General features: G+C 41.1%; 1 protein-coding gene across 5 annotated transcripts in view; it reads left to right on the top strand.

Annotated features, from left to right (window-relative positions):
- Positions 1-18,641, top strand: part of WDR37 (WD repeat domain 37) — a 214,529-nt gene that overhangs the window by 138,754 nt on the left and 57,134 nt on the right. For 3 of the 5 annotated variants that reach the window (XM_089668732.1, XM_089668728.1, XM_089668730.1), the window contains 6 exons: positions 5,242-5,377; positions 7,986-8,057; positions 8,462-8,506; positions 11,262-11,338; positions 14,749-14,986; positions 15,726-15,867. In XM_089668732.1, the coding sequence (XP_089524858.1) occupies positions 5,242-5,377; positions 7,986-8,057; positions 8,462-8,506; positions 11,262-11,338; positions 14,749-14,986; positions 15,726-15,867 (710 nt within the window). The remainder of the gene's footprint in view (positions 1-5,241; positions 5,378-7,985; positions 8,058-8,461; positions 8,507-11,261; positions 11,339-14,748; positions 14,987-15,725; positions 15,868-18,641) is intronic. The other 2 variants (XM_089668733.1, XM_089668731.1) reach the window with 1 other exon arrangement.

Genomic DNA, 18,641 nt, shown 5'->3' with positions numbered 1-18,641 from the left:
ACCAAAAGACAACGATAACACTTCCCAGATGTAATAAGAAAGTAAATGCATAAGTGCCAGATGGCCATGATGCAAAAGTTACTGCAGACAAGATCATTTCTGTCCACCCAGGTAAACCATAACGTTGGAGGGTCATATGACCCAGGGGATACAGGGTTAAAGCCGAGGTCCCTTAAGCTGAGTGGCTTCTGGAGGTAGTGAGACTGGGTTATCTCGGCACTAGGGTGTCTCCACTAACTCCGTAACCTAATGGGAACATAATCTTGTGTACCAGGAGGATCTTTCAGTACCAACATCCTAAGAGGTGGGCGTCTGGTGTTGATGGAAGCAAATGTGATGCGTGGGGGAAATAAAGGAAAGAAGAGGAATCGCAACAGAGGACAAGATGATAAAGTATCAAGGGAGGGGGCAAACAAGACATCCCAGTGAGAAATTCCAGAGACGTGTGCCGACATACAAGTCATGGAGATAAAAGCATCTCTTCAAAGTTGCTGGTAGATAGTGGTCCACCCATGGTTTCCACAAACTTTCATACTTACCCCATCCATGAGGACTGCCTTGACTTTGGCATATATCATTGCCTGGGTAACCCTTTAGTTTCGGGGGGCACTGAGTTGGGGAGATTTCCAAACCTTTTCTATGGCTTGCTTTGCCACAGTTGTGCCCTGCATGAATAATTTAAACTGGTGTTGGGTTATCTCCAGAGGATGGACAAACAGTTCAATCTTGTTTTCATCAGACCAGATAATCTTCTTTCTCACAGTCTGTGAGTCCTTCAAGTGCTTTTTTGCAAACTCCAAACTAAGGAGAGACTTTCGTCTAGCCACTCTGCCATAAAGCCCAGATCAGTGGAGAGCTACAGTGATGGTTGCCCTCTAACTTTGTCCCATCTCCACACAGGATCTCTAGAGCTCAATCAGAGTGACCATTGGGTTCTTGGTCACCTCTCTTACTAAGGCCCTTCATCTCCGATTGCTCAGTTTGGCTAGGCGACCAGCTCTTGAAGGAGTTGTGGTTGTGTCAGACTTCTTCCATTTGAGAATTATCCAGTTCACTGTGCTCTTGAGAACCTTCAGTGTAGCAGGATTTTTTGTAGCCTTCCCCAGATGTGTGCCTTGCAATAATCTTGTCTCCAGGCTCTGCAGGCAGTTCCTTTTGTACTCATGGCCTTTGATCTGATACAGTATGCATTGCCAGCTGTGAGGCCTTTTATATAGAGGTGTGTGCCTTTCCAAATAATGTGCAATCAATTGAATTTAACACAGGTGGACTGCAGTCAAGATGTAGAAACATCTCAGCAAATATCAAGAGAAATGGGAGGCACCAAAGGGTCTGAATTCTTATGCCAATGTGATATTTAATTTTTTTTATTTTTAATAAATTCACAGACCTTCCTATAATTCTGTTTTCACTTTGTCAATATGGAGTACTGAGTGTAGATTAATAAGAAAAAAAATAATTTAAATGAAGCAACTGTAGTATCAAGTTGCAAAATGGGAAAGTTGAAAAAAGGTGAAGGGGATCTGAATACTTTCTGAATGCACTATAATTTATATACATCACCGGCCACTTTATTATGTACACTTTGCTAGTGCCAAGAAAATATCCCCCACACCATTATACCACCACCACCAGCCTGAACCATTGATACAAGGCAGGATGGATCCATGCTTTCATGTTTACGCAAAATTCTGACCCTACCATCTGAATGTTGCAGAAACCAGTCTGCCCATTCTCCTCTGACATCATCAAGGCATTTTTGTCTACACAACTGCCACTCACTGGATATTTAGAGATGGTTGTGAGTGAAAAACTCAGTAGATCAGCAGTTTTTTAAATACTCAGGTCAGGCTGTCTGGCACCAACAACCATGCCATGTTCAAAGTCACTTAAATCCCCTTTCTTCCCCATTCTGATGCTCTGTTTGAAATTCAGCAAGTTGTCTTCACCACGTCTAGATGCCTAAATGCATTTAGTTGCTGCCATGTGATTGGCTCATTTAGTAATTTGTGTTTTATATATATATATATATATATATATATCCTAAAAGAAGCCTACAGAAACATTTGTGTAGAATATGTCAAGCACAAAATACACATATCTTGACTCTGCAGTCCCATGTTGTTCTTGTAGTTTTTAGGCTTTGTTTTATGCTTCATTTCTAATGGCTCATACATTTACTGCTTATATCGTTATGCTGTTATTTTTTCTTCTGCGCTTTATCTTTATTTTGCTGTGATGCTAGCTTCAGGTCGCACGTTTTCATCTTGATTCAAGATTGATGACTGAACTCTTGGTGTGAGTCACACTGTTTGAAGTTTGAGCCTTTCAAAAGGTTTGCTAGAAATGAAGGCCACATAGCTGAATTACTGATATTTTATATTGTGTATGTAATTTTGAGTCTTCTTTCTGAAAAGTATCTTGACAAATTTGATGCTTGAAAATATTTCTGAACAGCTGAATTATTACAGTAATGTTTGTCACATTTCTAATTATTCTTTTTCTTTTTCTTGTAAATTTGATAGATTCAGCCCTGGTTCACACCAAATGTGGCTTTGAAATTTCACTTCAATGCGATTTCAAATCTGTGGATCAGAGTGACTTCATGTGCGGCTTGGCGACGTCTGTGCAAGTTCATGCACAGATGTCAATGCAAGTCGCATATGAAATCCCAAAAAATAGTGCAGGACCTTTTTTCAAAATCAGTGCGATTCACGGTCACATCGATTTGGAATTGTTCCATAGCCGCAAATAGGGTGCGACTTGTCATTTGACTTCGATTGCACCGGTGTGAATTGGGGCTCAAACGTTTTTGAATTTGACACAAAACTAACAACTCTCCACTTTCAATGGGATCATTTTGTTGTGTTTCTCCACCTCCTCACTTTTGATTATAAAGTTGCTGTGCTCAAAAAGTTTGATTTCCATTTATGTGTTTAATCTACATAATTTAGAATCCTTCGGAGAAGTGGGACCTTGGTCCATCATTTTACTTTGTAGTGGTGGCATCCCTGCAAATGTAGATGGAAATGTTAACTGTATTGGTATAATCTTTCCACTGCAGTTCACTAGACTTCTAGGAAGCCAGCATAATATTTAGCCCTATAATGGGAACTTCTGGCTTTTCCTTCTACCTCTCTAGAAGGTGTCTTCTCCACTAGAGTCTTCAGGAAATTTGCCAACACACAAGGAGACTGAAGTGCCGACTGCCACTGTAATTGGTGCATTCAAATAGTGGAATGGGAGCAGTTAATAAATGGGTTGCTCAAGCTTTTAAGGCCAGTAGATTCTGCAGTGTAATGGATCAGACTCCAACGATAAAAAACGCATTTATACAAGGGCTATATCAGGCCATGTGTGTGGCTTTTACATGTGGTGCTCTGTTTCTCTGTGCAATATTGGAAATAAGTGCCCATCAAAAAGAAGTGCCTTCACCACCAAAGAAAAGGGTTGTGATGACAGATCTAAAACTGTATGGTCAACTATGGCTCCAGAGGAGGTTTGTGGTCTTAACCCATTGTTTATTTGTCAAACATTAAAATCGAAAAGTTACCAATAAGTTGACTGCCAAGATGAGCTTCACCTCCTACTCTGAGCTCATGCTCCTATCTCTGTGTAACCTGGGCCTTGCTGGCCATACACTAAGCAATTCTTGGATGGTTCATGATGACCCAGCTATAATTTGCTTAGTGGGTGGCCCTGCTGGCCCCACTGTGTTTGACAAAAGTCTGCCTTTTTATTGATACTTTTGTTGAAGAAACCTGGTGAAAACTTTCTGGCCGAACAGCAGCTGCAGTGGGTTTTCTGACAGCTGTCTGTCCGGATACAATAGTCCAGCAGAAGGATTTGTCCATCTGCACTGTTTAGCATGGATGGGAGGAATCTATTAGGTTAGAATTCTTTTGTTCAGTCCACTGGCTGAACAAAATGGCTATGGCCAGCTTTGTTAGTCACTCCATAGATTTTCCCACTGAAGTTATTAGCGCTGACACACAAATCTGCAAACATGACGGTGCAGTAAGGGGAAGAGCTCAACAGAGCAACTTCACAGCTGGGGAACTCTTTTCTGATGGAGCTCTTTCTTTTACTATTGTCATTACCCAAGAATAACCTCATTTTGTTATTCTTTGACCAGTTTGTCCTGTAGGAGTCATAGAAAAGCAGGATGAGCCCAGTGTCTAGACTTCTGTTTGCTCTGCTGTGTACTGTGGCTCTCTGAGTGAATTTCACAATATAGTAGGGCTAAATGCAAGATATAGTCTTGTTTGTTAGGTTTTATGCCTGCATAATGGCCTCCTAGTAGTTGGATCTGTCTGGAAAGCTGTTCAGAAAGCCCATAATGGCACATCTGTATAAATGGCAAAGGCACCTAAATTGGTGCCTGTTTATTGGAAGGAACCCCTTTTCAGACCATGATGCTTCTCATATTTTCCCTGTGCAAACCCAGCAGTCCTGCCAAGGCATCTCCTCTCCTCTACTTGCTAGTAGGGAATTGTTGTTTTTATCAGTACTCATGTGTTAGAAGCGGAACATAAGCCGGCCATAGATGGAGCGATTTTGTTTCAGGAAAGAAAATCCCTCGATTTCCTCATCACCAGAGGCAGTGTTGATGGGGAAATTTATTCCATGGAGCCATTGTGTTCTCCTGGCCGGGGATGGGGGGGGCAATCCCCGATGGGAGAACACAATGATTACTGCTAGAGGCTATAATAGCTGCTAGCAATGATTGCATGTAAAATCCAACAGGCTGGTTGAACCCAAGTTGGTCATATGCTCAACTTGGGTACATTCAGCCTGCCCATAAATGGTTCGAATCTCAACTGGTCCCTGCCGAACTGGCCGAGATTTGAACTGCCTGTGGCCGGCATAAGATTGATCAGTAATTCACAAATTTTGACTAAAAATAACTCTATTTACCAGCCACAGACCAGTAGGTATATACATAAAAAAATAGCCACTTTGTAATATATGTACATCACTTTTCATGTTTACTACTTGGCATAAGCTCCCTAAATGTGTGCTGTATAGATTTGGTTCCTTAATAAAGGAGATATAAGGTACTGGGTTGCAATTTACCTACTAACCAGAGGGAAACTGGCTGCAAGATTGTGCGTTACTTACTGTGTTCCTCTGTTGTTTAATTAACATTTCTTTTTTGTGCTTGCTGACAGTGTCTTGTCTGTTGTTCCAAAGTATATGATTTTATGTATATACATTTTTTTTTTTTTTGGATTTTTTTAGATTGTTTCCAGTTTCAAGACCACAACCTCTCGGGCAATCTGCCAGTTGGTGAAAGAGTATGTTGGACACAGAGATGGGCTTTGGGATGTCAGTGTTACACGAACACAGCCGGTGGTTCTGGGCACAGCTTCTGCGGGTAGCGTAAATAATATTAATATTGCATTTGCATAATATGTAGCTGGTCAACAACACAAAAACTTGTGTCTAAGCAAGCTGAATGCGCAAATAGGCATTTTTCTCCATTTAAGAACAGGAGATTTTATTTCTTTATTTTGCTTTTTTCAGCAGCATTTAATTTACACCTGTAAAGCAAACCTGTGCTTTGTCCATGCAATTCTAAGCAACAGGTTTTCATTGCAGCCCTCCTTCCCAGCAGCATATACTCATCTTTCCAATACACCCAGTACTTATGGGTAAGTAGGAACATGTGACTCACTGCCTTGATCACATCTGACCATGCAGATCCTTATCAGGTGGTATCACAAGGTCCGCAGCTCTCCATAAGCTCTGACTAGAGCAGGGGTCTCCAAACTATGGCCCTCTAGGTGTTGAGGAACTGCAAGTCCCATGAGGCCTTGCAAGACTCTGACAGCCACAAGCAAGACTTCCAGATGCAGAGGCATAATGGGACTTGTAGTACTTCAACAGCTGAAGGGCCTTAGTTTGGAGACCCCTGGACTAGAGCACCATGGAACTTACACGGTATTCCCCTTTCCCTTTTTTACCTTTGTCCTGACTGCTGAATGGCATGCCAGGGAAACAGAAGGAAGACGAGTATAAATTGATGGGAAGAGCAGTGGTAATGTGGATCTGTACTTTGCCTAGATAGGTACCCTTTAATCATATTTGAAAATGAAGTCTTGTGATGCATACACGGAAACCAGCATACCTGCTCAATACGTTTAGTTAATTATAGGCATTGTTCCACAGCACCGATCCAACTCACTCTCTTTTGTTTGAACTGTTGATCCTGCACCATGTCTGCTTGTGATGCTGGAATATACACTGTAGGCTTCTTGCTGCCTCTGACAAATATTCTGATTTTAAAAAAATGCCAGAACTAAGATGTTTTTCCCAGCCTTGCTAAAAACCTTTGCTGTAAGTTTGATTGTGATTGGTGATGTTGGAAGCAGAGAGAAAAGGAAAGCATTACAAAGAGCAGGTTTCAGAAAATAGACCTCTAGTGATCTCCTGGTCCTGGAAGGGCAGTGTTTTCATCTAACTGCAGGGGAATAGATGAACCTCAGATTAAGGTTAACTACATGAACTGTCTGATTTTGCACTGTTGTAGTGTACTGTACTAAACGTTTATTGATTGCTTTCACTTGTAATTGCTCTTTATTAAAGGTGTTTTTATTTTTGTTTTTTAATTCAGTACGATTTCCATTGACTATTATAACATGATATTTTAGTCAATCTTATAATTATATAAAGTATTTTATTTAAAAATGTACCTGTGGCTAGACTATGCACAATAAAGTATTTACATATGCTAAGCAAGCAGTAAAAGCACTTCTAACAAGTCTACATTCAACTCTGTAGCTATGAGCGTTACGGAGAAATTTATTTTCACAAAGTTCACACCAGCGGCATTGAAATCACATTTTTTACTCTTACTCTATATGGAGAGCAGAATCCTGGTAGCCTACCACAACTTTACATAGAGCAGGCGTTCTAAGCCAGTGGTTCCCACATGCCGGGGCTGCAGTTTTTCCCCGTGCTAACAGCTACAGCTGTCACACAGCACAAATAAAGCCTTATTAGGCCCCTTTCACATGGGGCAGATTCGATGATCGGAGTAGAGCGAGTGTATTGGTGTACCGTGTTAGGAAAAGTAAACTTACTGTATCCTTTAAGGCTAGGGAAGCTGGATGCTTTTTAAAAAAATAATAAATGCACATTTTTTTGCTGATTGCCAGCGCTGTGTCAGGCTCCTGCAGACTGTTGGTATATCTGTCTGCCTGTACCTCTGATACAGGCAGGCAGTTACTGATGTCCAAAATGATTGAACTACGAGAGCACTCACCAGAGCCCTTGTATTTCGTTGAGAACTACAAGCCGTTAACCACAATGGCTTGACAGGAGAGCGAGAGGATTCCCTGCCCGCTGTTAGAGTGGGGAATCGGGTCCGGCTGCTGGCAGGGATTTAGTAACCTGCAAAAAGTTAGATGTTACACCCTGAATATGGTTGTAACATGTTACTAATGGTGAACTTGTCCTTTAAAAAAAAGTAATAATAATAATATTGCATAGCAGCTAATCCCTGTCGTACAAGTGTCAGTCCCTTGTATCATAGAATTATGTTAGCCTGTACCTGCATACATGCTGACTGTTTACAAGCTGCAGCGATTGTCAATGAACGAGGCCACTCAGTGATCCTGCAGTCCATTCAGAACTCCAAGCAGTCAGCCACAAAGACTGGCGGTACTTGTACTTTAAGTCATTCACAAGAAACTGTAAATGAACGACGCAGCCCTGTGGGCGGAGCCCTGCACGGCCGTGTTATTTTCAAATATTGATAGCGGGCATCGGGAGAAGATCCCCGCTTGCTGTCATTGAGGCGGTGGGGTTGTAGGCTGCAGCTGCTGGAACATGTTACATGTTCAACCCTAATTACTGGTGGAACATGTTCCAAAAGGTCAACTTTTACATGATCACAGGTTTCCTTTATAATATTTAGAGATCTGATTTCATATTATTTTGTATTTTGTTTGTACACCATCTTGTATTTTTTGTTCTTACAGATCACACAGCATTACTCTGGAGTATTGAAACAGGAAAATGCCTTACCAAGTATGTCGGCCATGCTGGATCAGGTAAAAAAAAATAAACTGATATCCAATACTAATGAAGTATTAACCATTATGCAAAAAATGTTTGGTTACTGGGATAGGGACTGAGGGGACATCTTCCTTGTAGGGACACCAGTTGTAACCCCCTTCCCCTTTCTATCTGGGTTTGGCTGGAGTTACATTTGAAAGATAATTGTACTAGCAGGATCTTGCGCATGCATTGAGCTAAGCTTGGGGCCTCCGAATAAAGAGAAAAAGAGCCTGTCTTGAACATATTTTCTATAGCCAGACCCATATGACTTAGTGGTTCTTAGTTGTTACCTTGTGCTGTGGTTCATTTTTGAATATTGTGCCTATTACCTTTGTAGCATTTTAATGCTTTAGTGATTTTCTTTCACAAAGTAATTTTAATGTTTTTTATTTTGCAGTGAACTCAATAAAATTTCATCCCACTGATCAAATTGCGTTAACAGGCAAGTATCGCAGCTTTGTATAATTTCTGAAATTGTATTTTATGTGTAGCCGGGTGCTCTGCCGACTCTGTACACACTCTCCTCACTGGCTCCACCTCTTCTCCTACCGGACGGCATGGTGGGGCCACTGTACTGTGACAGGGAAGAGGTCAGCTGTGGGCTGCTTGTAAGAGCCCCCCATTTCTCCCTGTCAGCAGCAGCAGCACTATTCCTCTATTCACTAACCACAGGCACTTTGTAACAGACCACCAACCCTGAGGTAATGTTTACTCTCACTGACGCCGTGCCTGGGACATTTTTTACCCCCATTTGCCACAATCCAACCCCTCTAAAGTCTGAAGGACAGTAAACTGGCCCTTTTGTTTGAAAAGTTTGGAGACCCCTGGTTTAGGAGGCTAAAATGTACTTGCTTAAGATACATTTGACAGTTTTTGACAGAAGTAATAAAATGTGTGCCATCCCTCTGTTCATGCCTATAAACATACTTGCAAAAACAAACCATTTACCCACTTTGTGCCATGGCAACTCTCACCATTTAAGGGCCCTTTATTGATTCTAAAGGTGGATTAAATATTGCCTTTTTATTCCTGCTTTGAAATTCAAATATCTGAGTACAGGTATTGAAATGAAATCAGGTTTCCCTACTGTATATAATCGCGCATATACAGGCTTATCTCAAGGTGATTTATTTTTTTTTACAAAGGAGGGAGCAGGAGCAGAATTTTCTCTGAAAATTGAGTAGGTGGATGGCTATGCCTGCATGACTTCAAATGGGATAGGGAAGTCCCATTATAGTAACAGCTAATGTACATGGACTTTTCAGGTCAGCTTGTGTATATTTCTCCATTGGCATTTAATATGAATGCATAAAAAGTATGATAAACTCATAGAAAAAATACCTGTGTGTGTAATATAGCTTTAATTTAGTTTGGGTATTTCGAGATGCATTCATATTTATTGCGCTTTAGGTGGCTACATTCATTAGAAAGATTTATTGCAACTCCAAAGAACTATTTGCACAGGATCCATACATCTAAGTGTTACTGGTCCTTCACTGTTTCAAACAACTCTGCAAAACCTGTCAGCTGAGGCTCATTATAAAATATTTCAACAGTTGTTCTGACATCATCAATCTTCACAGTTTAGAGATGTTGTCCAAAATCTTCAGTAAAGTATGCTAAAATTCCAGAAAAGTACAGTATATGGGGTCATAGGCTTAACATAGCTGGACTTTCCTTGAGCTAAGCACCACAATAAATTTAGCCTGCACACGTAAAATGTGTTATAGATGGGGAAATGATCTGTCTACTGTTAGTATTGTAGAATAAAGAAAGGAATTGTTCATTTTTTTTTTCTGTCCGGTTTCTGCATAGACTGGGGGACTGTAGGTTTTGATGACATATACTCGCGAATAATGGGCTAGTTATGGACATTCTTAGTTGTTTGTAGTATCCGTAATGAACCTGATTTCTCTCCTCCTTCTTTCTATTATTCTGATTTTACTGTTGGCAAGCTTGACAGACTTCCACAGCAGTAACATCTGTTATAAGTGTTGTACATGCTATACTGCATAGCTCCTCACTCTGTACATTGTGCTGTACATTATATACAGTAGTTCAAGTACATTCAGTCACATTGCATAACAATCCTCCTGACATCAGAGGCCTTAAGCTGTCCATAGACCTATATGATTTTCTTTTCTGCAACCACGGGTTGCAGGAAAGAAAATTATTATTATTATTATACAGTATTTATATAGCACCAACAGTTCGCTCAGCGCTGTACATTACAATGGGAGACAATACATGAGACAGTACAATAACAATAGTGCAATACACGAGGGGTTCGAGGGCCCTGCTCCTTTGAACTTACAATCTAGGAGGGAGGGGATAGTGGTACAGGAGGAAAAGCTGTGGGGGATGGAGTGGTAGGAAGAGTGGAGGAGATCGGCAATTAGCAGAGGGCGGGGTAGGCTTCCCTGAAGAGGTGGGTTTTCAGGGTGCACCTAAAGGAGAGGAGAGTAGGTGATAGTCTGATGTATTGGGGTAGGGAGTTCCAGAGGATGGGTGATGCCCTGGAGAAATCCTGGAGGCGGGCATGGGAGGAGGAGACCAGGGAACTAGAGAGAAGGAGGTCTTGTAAGGAGCGGAGAGTGCGTTTTGGGTGGTCAAAAACCGTTTGATTCCTCCATCAACATGGTGTTGATGGGGGAATCTCTTCCACGGAGCTTTTGTGTTCTCCTGGCGATGGGGAGCCATCGGTGCCGGGAGAACACAGTGATTATTACTAGCGGCTATAGACACTGGCAATAATGGCATGAAACAATCAGCCTGCCCATAGATGGTTGGAATCTCGGCCGGTTCAGCAGGGATTCGACCATCTGGCCAGCTTTATACATCATCTGTAAGACAGACTATCCAACTTCTTCACAGCAGGCTCCATGATTATTTGCTAGCAATGTGGACAAATAAATGCTGGGCTTAGTAAATGGGCATATGAGAGCCACCACCATGAATTTTCAGATACCCTTGACTACTTGATAATTGATAATTGTCAAAAGAACTTTTTTTCTGATGTATTGGCATTATGCTGTGTTATTTCCTTTGCATTCCTGGCTGCTATAATATCCTAGGTTGGCATAGAAGATGAACGGGGGGGGGGGGGGGGGGGTGCAAGGAGCATATATAGGAATATATGAAACAAAATTTGTATTTACACTGAAGAATGTGTTTTGACTCTGTTTTCTGTCTTGCAGCATCTGGGGACCAGACAGCTCACATCTGGCGCTACGTGGTGCAGTTACCCACTCCACAGCCAACGGCAGACACCAGTGTAAGCTCGCCACTGAAATAAAGACATTATCCTCTGGGGTAGCAGACTACGGTGATACGTGATGTAGTGATGTTTGTTTCAGTTACCACATGATTATATCTGCTGGCATATATTTTCTCTGACATGAGGAAGATAGCTTAAAAAGAGTACAAGCCTTGGGGTGGATCTGTTATTAAACATTATTACAGCTTGTTATGCACATTCCTTAATGCAGCAAATCCTATCCTGCTGACTGTCTGTTCTTTGCCCTTTGGACACACAGCCTGCGAAGTCAGAGCTGCTTAGCTGCAAAGTATTGAAGCCATTGAATTAACATGACAGCCAGGCAACTAGCATTCTCAGAGAGGTCCTTTAGCACAGAGATTGTAGAGTTTACTAATCACTTCATTTTTTGACAGAAAGGGTAGGGAAATCTTAAAAGGACACAGCAAAAAAAAAAAAAAAAAGCAGTTTTGCTTACAGTTGTGGAGTTGAGGCAAGATTTTGGTTGTCTACCTCCATCTTTTAGGTCCAAGCAGCACTGAAGTTGAGCAAATTTGCAATGCAGAGATGATACCAAAATACACCAAAATTGACCTGATTTTTGATGCTAGGAGAAATGTTGATAGGCCTCATGCACATGGACACTTTCAGGCATCCGTTGTAAATTGTGAGCAAATTTCCGTGCCCGGAAAACACAGATGGGAGCAGCCTGCCATAGTAATGTATGGCTGTACATAAAGTTTTGCAAATGAATGGATGTATACCCTGTGCACATGTGCAGAAACTAGTGTAAAGCTTTTTATTTCTATGGGCAGCTGTACTCTAGCTATTTAGTCTAGAAATACACCTCATATTTATGTTGGATGGTGTTCTTGGAATGAAAGGCTGATCAGTACAGAAACCCCACCATGGTTGGGATGCTCTCCAATTCACGTGCAGAAATTCTGAATGTTCACACTGGAAGGGGAAGCAGTTGCAGTGAGCATATAGCAGTCTAGCCTGTATTCTGAAGAATTTTAAGTATTTATTCTTACTGCCCAAAGGTTCAAGGGTGTAATAAACTACAGTACACAAAGTAAGAACAGTATTATATTTTACAATGTTGTAAAAAATGCTTCTGAACTTAGTTGTGTTCAAAATAATAGAAGTCCAACATCACTAACCTCATCAATCACTGTTTTTTGTATAAATTATTTTTCTACATGGCAAATCATTTACTAGTAGGTGTAGTATAGTAATAAAAAGCCAACAGTCATGAATGACATGCATGCTGCTGATTCTGTGTAATTGAATCATTAATTGAAAGGGGCATGTGCAAAATAATAGCAGTGAGGTCATTCAGTCTGTGAAAAAAACAGGTGTCAAACAGGTGGCCGTTATGTAAGTACGAAGACAGAAAATGTTGTACATGCTGTGTATCGTGCATTTCTCTCTGAAAGTCTGGGTAAAATGGGTCTTTCCAGAAATTGTTCAGAAGAAAAGCGTACTTTGACTAAAAAGTTGATTGGAGAGGGGAAACCATATAAAGAAGTACAGAAACTGCTCAGCTAGAATGATCTCAAATGGCTTTAAAATGGCAACCAAAACCAGAAAGACATGGAAGAAAATGGAAAGCTACCATTTGACGGATTGAAGAATAGCCAAAATGGCAAAGGCTGGGCCAATGATCAGCTCCAGGGTGATCAAAGAAGGTCTAAAGTTATCTGTGAGTACTGTAACAATTAGAAGATGTCTATGTGAAGCCAAGTGATCCTCAAGAAGTCTCCGCAAAGTCCCATTGTTGAAAAAAACAACGTGCTGAATTGGTTACAATTTGCCACATATTGGCTGGCTTAAAGAGAAATGGCGCAACGTTTTGTGGCCTGATGAAAATAAGATTTCTTTTTGGGTCTAGGGACCGCAGACAGTTTGTCAGATGACCCCCAAACACTGAATTCAAGCCACAGTACACTGTGAAGACAGTGAAGCATGGTGGTGCAAACGTCATGATATGGGGATGTTTCTCATACTACGGTGTTGGACTTATTTATCACACCCCGGGGATCATGGATCAGTTTGAATACATCAAAATACTTGAAGAGGTCATGCTGCCTTATGCCGAAGAGGAAATGCCCCTGAAATGGCTGTTTTAACAAGACAACGACCCCAAACACACCAGGAAACGTGCAACATCTTGGTTCCAGACCAACAAGATTAACGTTATGGCGTGACCAGCCCAATCCCCGGATCTTAATCCAATAGAAAACTTGTGGAGTGACCTCAAAAATGCTGTTTCTGAGGTAAAACCAAGACATGCAGAGGAATTGTGGAATGCAGTGCAATTGTCCTGGGCTGGAGTTCTTGTTTACAGGTGCCAGAAGTCGGTCAACTCCATGCAACACAGATGTGAAGCAGCTCTCAGAAACAGTGCTTATACAACTAGATATTCAGTGATTCACAGGAAAGCTAAATCTTCAAGCATTTTTCAGTTTATACAGTAAATGTTTACGTTTGTAAAGAAAAATGCAGACATCTTTTTGAACAGCCTAATATTCCTTTTTTGTCACTTTCTGTAAAGTAATAACAAATTTGAAAACTTTTTCTTCATGTTTTCATTTGGAATAGACTGTGCAGTGGTCCCAATGCATTTTTCTGTATGGAAATCAAAGCTACTATAAGGATTTTGAGCTTTATTCACTTTTGTAAACACACTATTATTTTGAACACCACTGTACTTGAGCCAGATCACAGCCAGCGAGGAAGGAGCGGGGGGGGCAGGTCTGAACCAATCTCTCTGTGTCTATGGTCACACTGAGCTGGCTTGGCAGTGAGCCCACACGAGTACCCCCATAGCAAGCGGCTTGCTATGGTGGGCACTTGATAGGGAGGGGGAGCCAGGAGTGCTGACGGTGGATCTGAGAAGGGGAGGATTGGGGCTGCTTTGTGCAAAACCTTTACACAGAGCAGGTAAGTATGACATGATTGTTAGTTTAAGGAAAAAAATGGGTTTACAATCACTTCAATTAGAGATATAGTAAAATTCACAGGGATTTGTTTGTTCTCTCTCTCTCCCCCCCTCTCTCTCCCCCCCCCTCTCTCTCCCTCTCTCTCTCCCCCTCTCTCCCCCCCCTCTCCCCCCCACCTCTCCCCCCCTCCCCCCCATCTCTCTCTCCCTCTCTCCCCCCTCTCCCTCTCTCCCCCCTCTCCCTCTCTCCCTCTCATATTATTATTTTTTTTAATTTAAGAATACCCTTTTATTTATGGTGGTACATATGAAATCATGCGAACGTGTCCCCATAGCACCCACTTTGATGCCAGCTAGTATTTTCTTGCAAGATGGGGGGGGGGAAGCATCTGACTGCTTTGGGCAACTGTTCCATTTTAAACAGAAATAACAAAATTATATGTATACTATTTACTGTAACACTGAGTTATGTGATTTATTTTAGCAGATTTCTGGAGAAGAAGAGGTGGATTTTTCAGATAAAGATGAGCTTGACCAGGATGGAGATATTTCGAGTGATTGTCCCAATGTCAGAGTCCCCATCACGTCACTAAAAAGCCATCAGGGAGTGGTCATAGCAGCAGATTGGCTGGTTGGTGGCAAGCAGGCAGTCACTGCGTCTTGGGACAGAACAGCCAACCTGTATGACGTAGAGACATCTGAGCTGGTCCATTCTCTTACAGGTAGGATAGCAATTGTGTTATTCATGTACAGCAATATTAGTCATAGCAATTCTGAGTGGCTACATTTTTCATGCATCTAAAAGTCTTATGGATGTAAGTTGCAGCGCAAAGAACAGCATGCAACTCCTGTCCAAATCACATGCAGTTTCCCCACAGAAGCCTTCTGGCTAGTAGTGTCATCCCTGTAGGGGAAATAGTACCTTGTATCACTGGAAGGAATTGTGCCCTTAGAAGAGGCTAAAGGCAAGCAAAGGGCCACATCTGATATTTATATTTGTAATTATGTTAGGTGGGTGGTAAAACTAATGTATCACCTTTTGTGTCAGTTGTGTATTTATTGAAAGTACCACAGAAAGGTCTAATTCAGGGGGTCTCCAAACTTTATAAACAAAGGGCCAGTTTACTGTCCTTCTGACCTTAGGGTGGGCAGGATGTTCATTCCAGTGGGAGGAATAGTGTCCCATCATTGATGTCACTGGGAGGAATAATGCTCAATCGTTTGTGTCAGTGGGAGGGATAGTGCCCCAAGGGCTGCATAAAAGCAAGCAAAGGGCCGCAGTTTGGAGACCACTGGTCCAGATTTATAATTTTGAAAATGCAGGCTTTATATATTCTTTGCAATTAAATTATTTGGATTGGTTTCTCAGAATTACTGAACCTAAGCTGATGCAGCAAAAGTATGTTTATCTTTTGTAGAATTTAATTAATGGATCCATAAATAAGGTATTTTCTATTTAAGGTCATGACCAGGAATTAACCCATTGCTGTACTCATCCCACACAACGCCTGGTGGTGACGTCTTCCCGAGATACAACCTTCCGCCTGTGGGATTTTCGAGACCCATCAATACATTCTGTGAATGTTTTCCAAGGTCACACTGAGTAAGTGTACATTTCCTCAATACTGAATATCCCTAATACTGATGCGTTTTATTTTTGTTATTGCATCATAACTACGCATTCATGGAGTTATATACACTTACAAAAATACTTTGGAATAAGGTAAATGTTTATAGCCTATGTTTATGGTGCATTATTTAGATGATGGTACAAAGCACGTGTAGTAATTTGTCCCATCTTCCTAGGTGCAAGTAGAAAGCTTTGATGGCAAGCGCTTGTCTCCGACTCCCATCAGGAATTGAATTATGTAAAACAGTGATAATTCTTCTTAGATTTTCTTCTCTATATCATTTTATGTAAAAATAAATAAATAAAGATGACCGTAGAATGATTTTTACAGGTGTCAGGCCAGAAACTTTTTGTGGCAATCTTACAAACGTCATATAATAGCAGAAATCATATAACCTGTTTTGGTTCTCTAGTGATGTTAGAATGATGATGTTTCTTCACTTCTGATGATAAACGCTTCTGAAAGTATAACTGTTGTTTATTTAACCTAAATGTCAGTATCTGTAGTATCATCTCTCTGCACAGCAGATATTAGAGAGTGGAAAGAAATGAACTTCAACCTTTGTTGCATTGGCTACCAGTGAAGCATGTTTTCAGGCATTTGTAGCTGGAGTGGGAATGTTCAGACAGCTTATAGGAGAACAAAGAAGACCTGCAGAGCAGGATTGTGCTGTTTCTAGTCCAATGAGCTGGCGGATGACACCCGAAGCTACTACAGCGAATAGTACTGTCATTGTCCTGGCTATGCATTGGGGACATTGAGAGATTATCAGAAGAGGTGCAGAAAGGAATGACAGATTTTTTTAGGTAACACACTTCACATATTTGTATTTAGCTTTTTAGCAGAAATGTGGCTTAAAGGGACAGGAAACCTATATTTCAACTTGATATAATTAAAAAACAATACTCCTCTGGTAATTTCACCTAATGCCTATGCACTCTGGGGATTTTTAGCATAGATTTATTTATCCCTTCTATATTTTGCACCAAGATTTTCTTGTTGGTTTGTAGCTCTGTATTGTATATATCTAGGATCATTGGGTTATGCAGCTGCCTTTTAGAAGATTGGAAACTGACAAACATGGACAGCCCAGCACAACCCCTCCCATTCCCATACGCTTAGGGGTTTCTTTTGCTAGTTTCCTTAGGAAAATGGATGTCTTCTCTCTGCTTTGGGAGACACAAATAATGTCTTTTTATTTCTCCTCTAGTTATTCCTTTTCAAGGGCCATTTGCCTCTCAATCGTTAGTAAAAAGCCTTTGTCCAGGATGTTGTGTAAATTTCTCCCTGTCTCAGTTTGGTTTTGTGTTTCTCAAGAAACTGCACTATGAATCAGTCAGGTACTGTATATTCCCTGGTCTACTTTCACTCACAAGGTTGCCTTCCTTGGGCATGTCCTGCTCTGAGACATCCCAAAGAGATTTACCTTCGCTGGTTTGGGTGCGGTATGTGCTGTTCAAGTGTGTCTCTTGAGGTAGAACTTTTTTTTAGACAGACTGACTTTTTTTCTTCTTTCTTGATATACTTTGTAGTGGACAACCTGCTCGTTCTACAATCTCAGGGTTGATTTGTCATTTCATTCAAGTTTACAGTCCCGGGGACAATGTTCCACTTTTCTATGTCAAAGCACATACCTCTAAGGCAGTTGGTACTTCATGGGCTTTCAGCATTGGGCATCTGTTTCTGCCACCTGGTCTTCAGTTCACACGTTTAAGTTTTACCATGTAGATGTTCAGACCTCATCTTCAGTCTCTGAAGACTCTGTGAGCTCTACTGAGCCCCTTCTGTTAACCTATTAGTTTTTGTAGGCCTTTTAGCATTTGTATGCTCTGTTGCCCACCCTTAATTTGGATTACTTTTGAACTTCTTAATGTTCCTGAATACTGGTCCTGTGTCCTTTAATTTACAATTAAGGATTAATAGGATTTTTGACTTCCCTTTTAAGTCCTTTTCTTGGAGCACATTATGGCACATCGATCCCTACCCCTTTTTCTTATGATCCACCTACTATCCACCTACTATTGCATGCTACCAAACTGGGGCACACTGGGAGTGGAAGGGATTATACTCATGCTGTTCTTCCAGCTTTAATTGCCAGTGTCCAATCTCCTGAAAGGCTCCTGCGTTACCCAAAGTACTTGAATACTCATCCTGTGTGCCATAATGTAAAATCCAAAAATTGTGTTTGTGGTTGGCTGTGCTTGCATGTTACATAGAAGCTCATACTGTACTCAACAAGAGGAAGTAGCTTAGGAGGGTAGATGCAACTTTTATATTTGATAAGTTTAATTTAATGTTCTTATGGAGTGTGGTAGAAACCTCTTTTCTGTGGGATGTGTTGGATGATAGGGACAGACCTGCAATCATACTGACACCCACAGTGAAGTGGCTCTTCTGAAAGTCCTAAAGCAGAGCTTTTGGTTATTGTGCTTGCGTTTACACATGTGTTCAATTGTGCAGCATAAGAGTGCTTGAATTTGCTAGTTGTCTAATCTCAGTGCAAGCCGTCAGTCAAGGCTCTGATAGACTTGTGCTGAATGTAGTATTCTCCCAATTGCTTGTCCTGTTGATGCGTTTCATGAAGTATTCATTCAGAAAGAATACTGAATGTACTTGGTAAGATACAGGTAATGAGCATTTTAATGGTTTGTAAAATATCATCATGATATTATAGCATAGCAAACTAAAAAAGTACTCAATGAAAATCTGTTCTACCTGCCTTCATAATAATTGTGTAGCATGTTGA

The sequence above is a fragment of the Staurois parvus genome, unplaced genomic scaffold (genome assembly GCF_062004578.1).
Source record: "Staurois parvus isolate SC_StPar_1 unplaced genomic scaffold, SC_StPar_1.0 ptg000061l, whole genome shotgun sequence".
NCBI classification, from domain to species: Eukaryota; Metazoa; Chordata; class Amphibia; order Anura; family Ranidae; genus Staurois; species Staurois parvus.
This window is presented reverse-complemented; position numbering and strand designations above follow the sequence as displayed.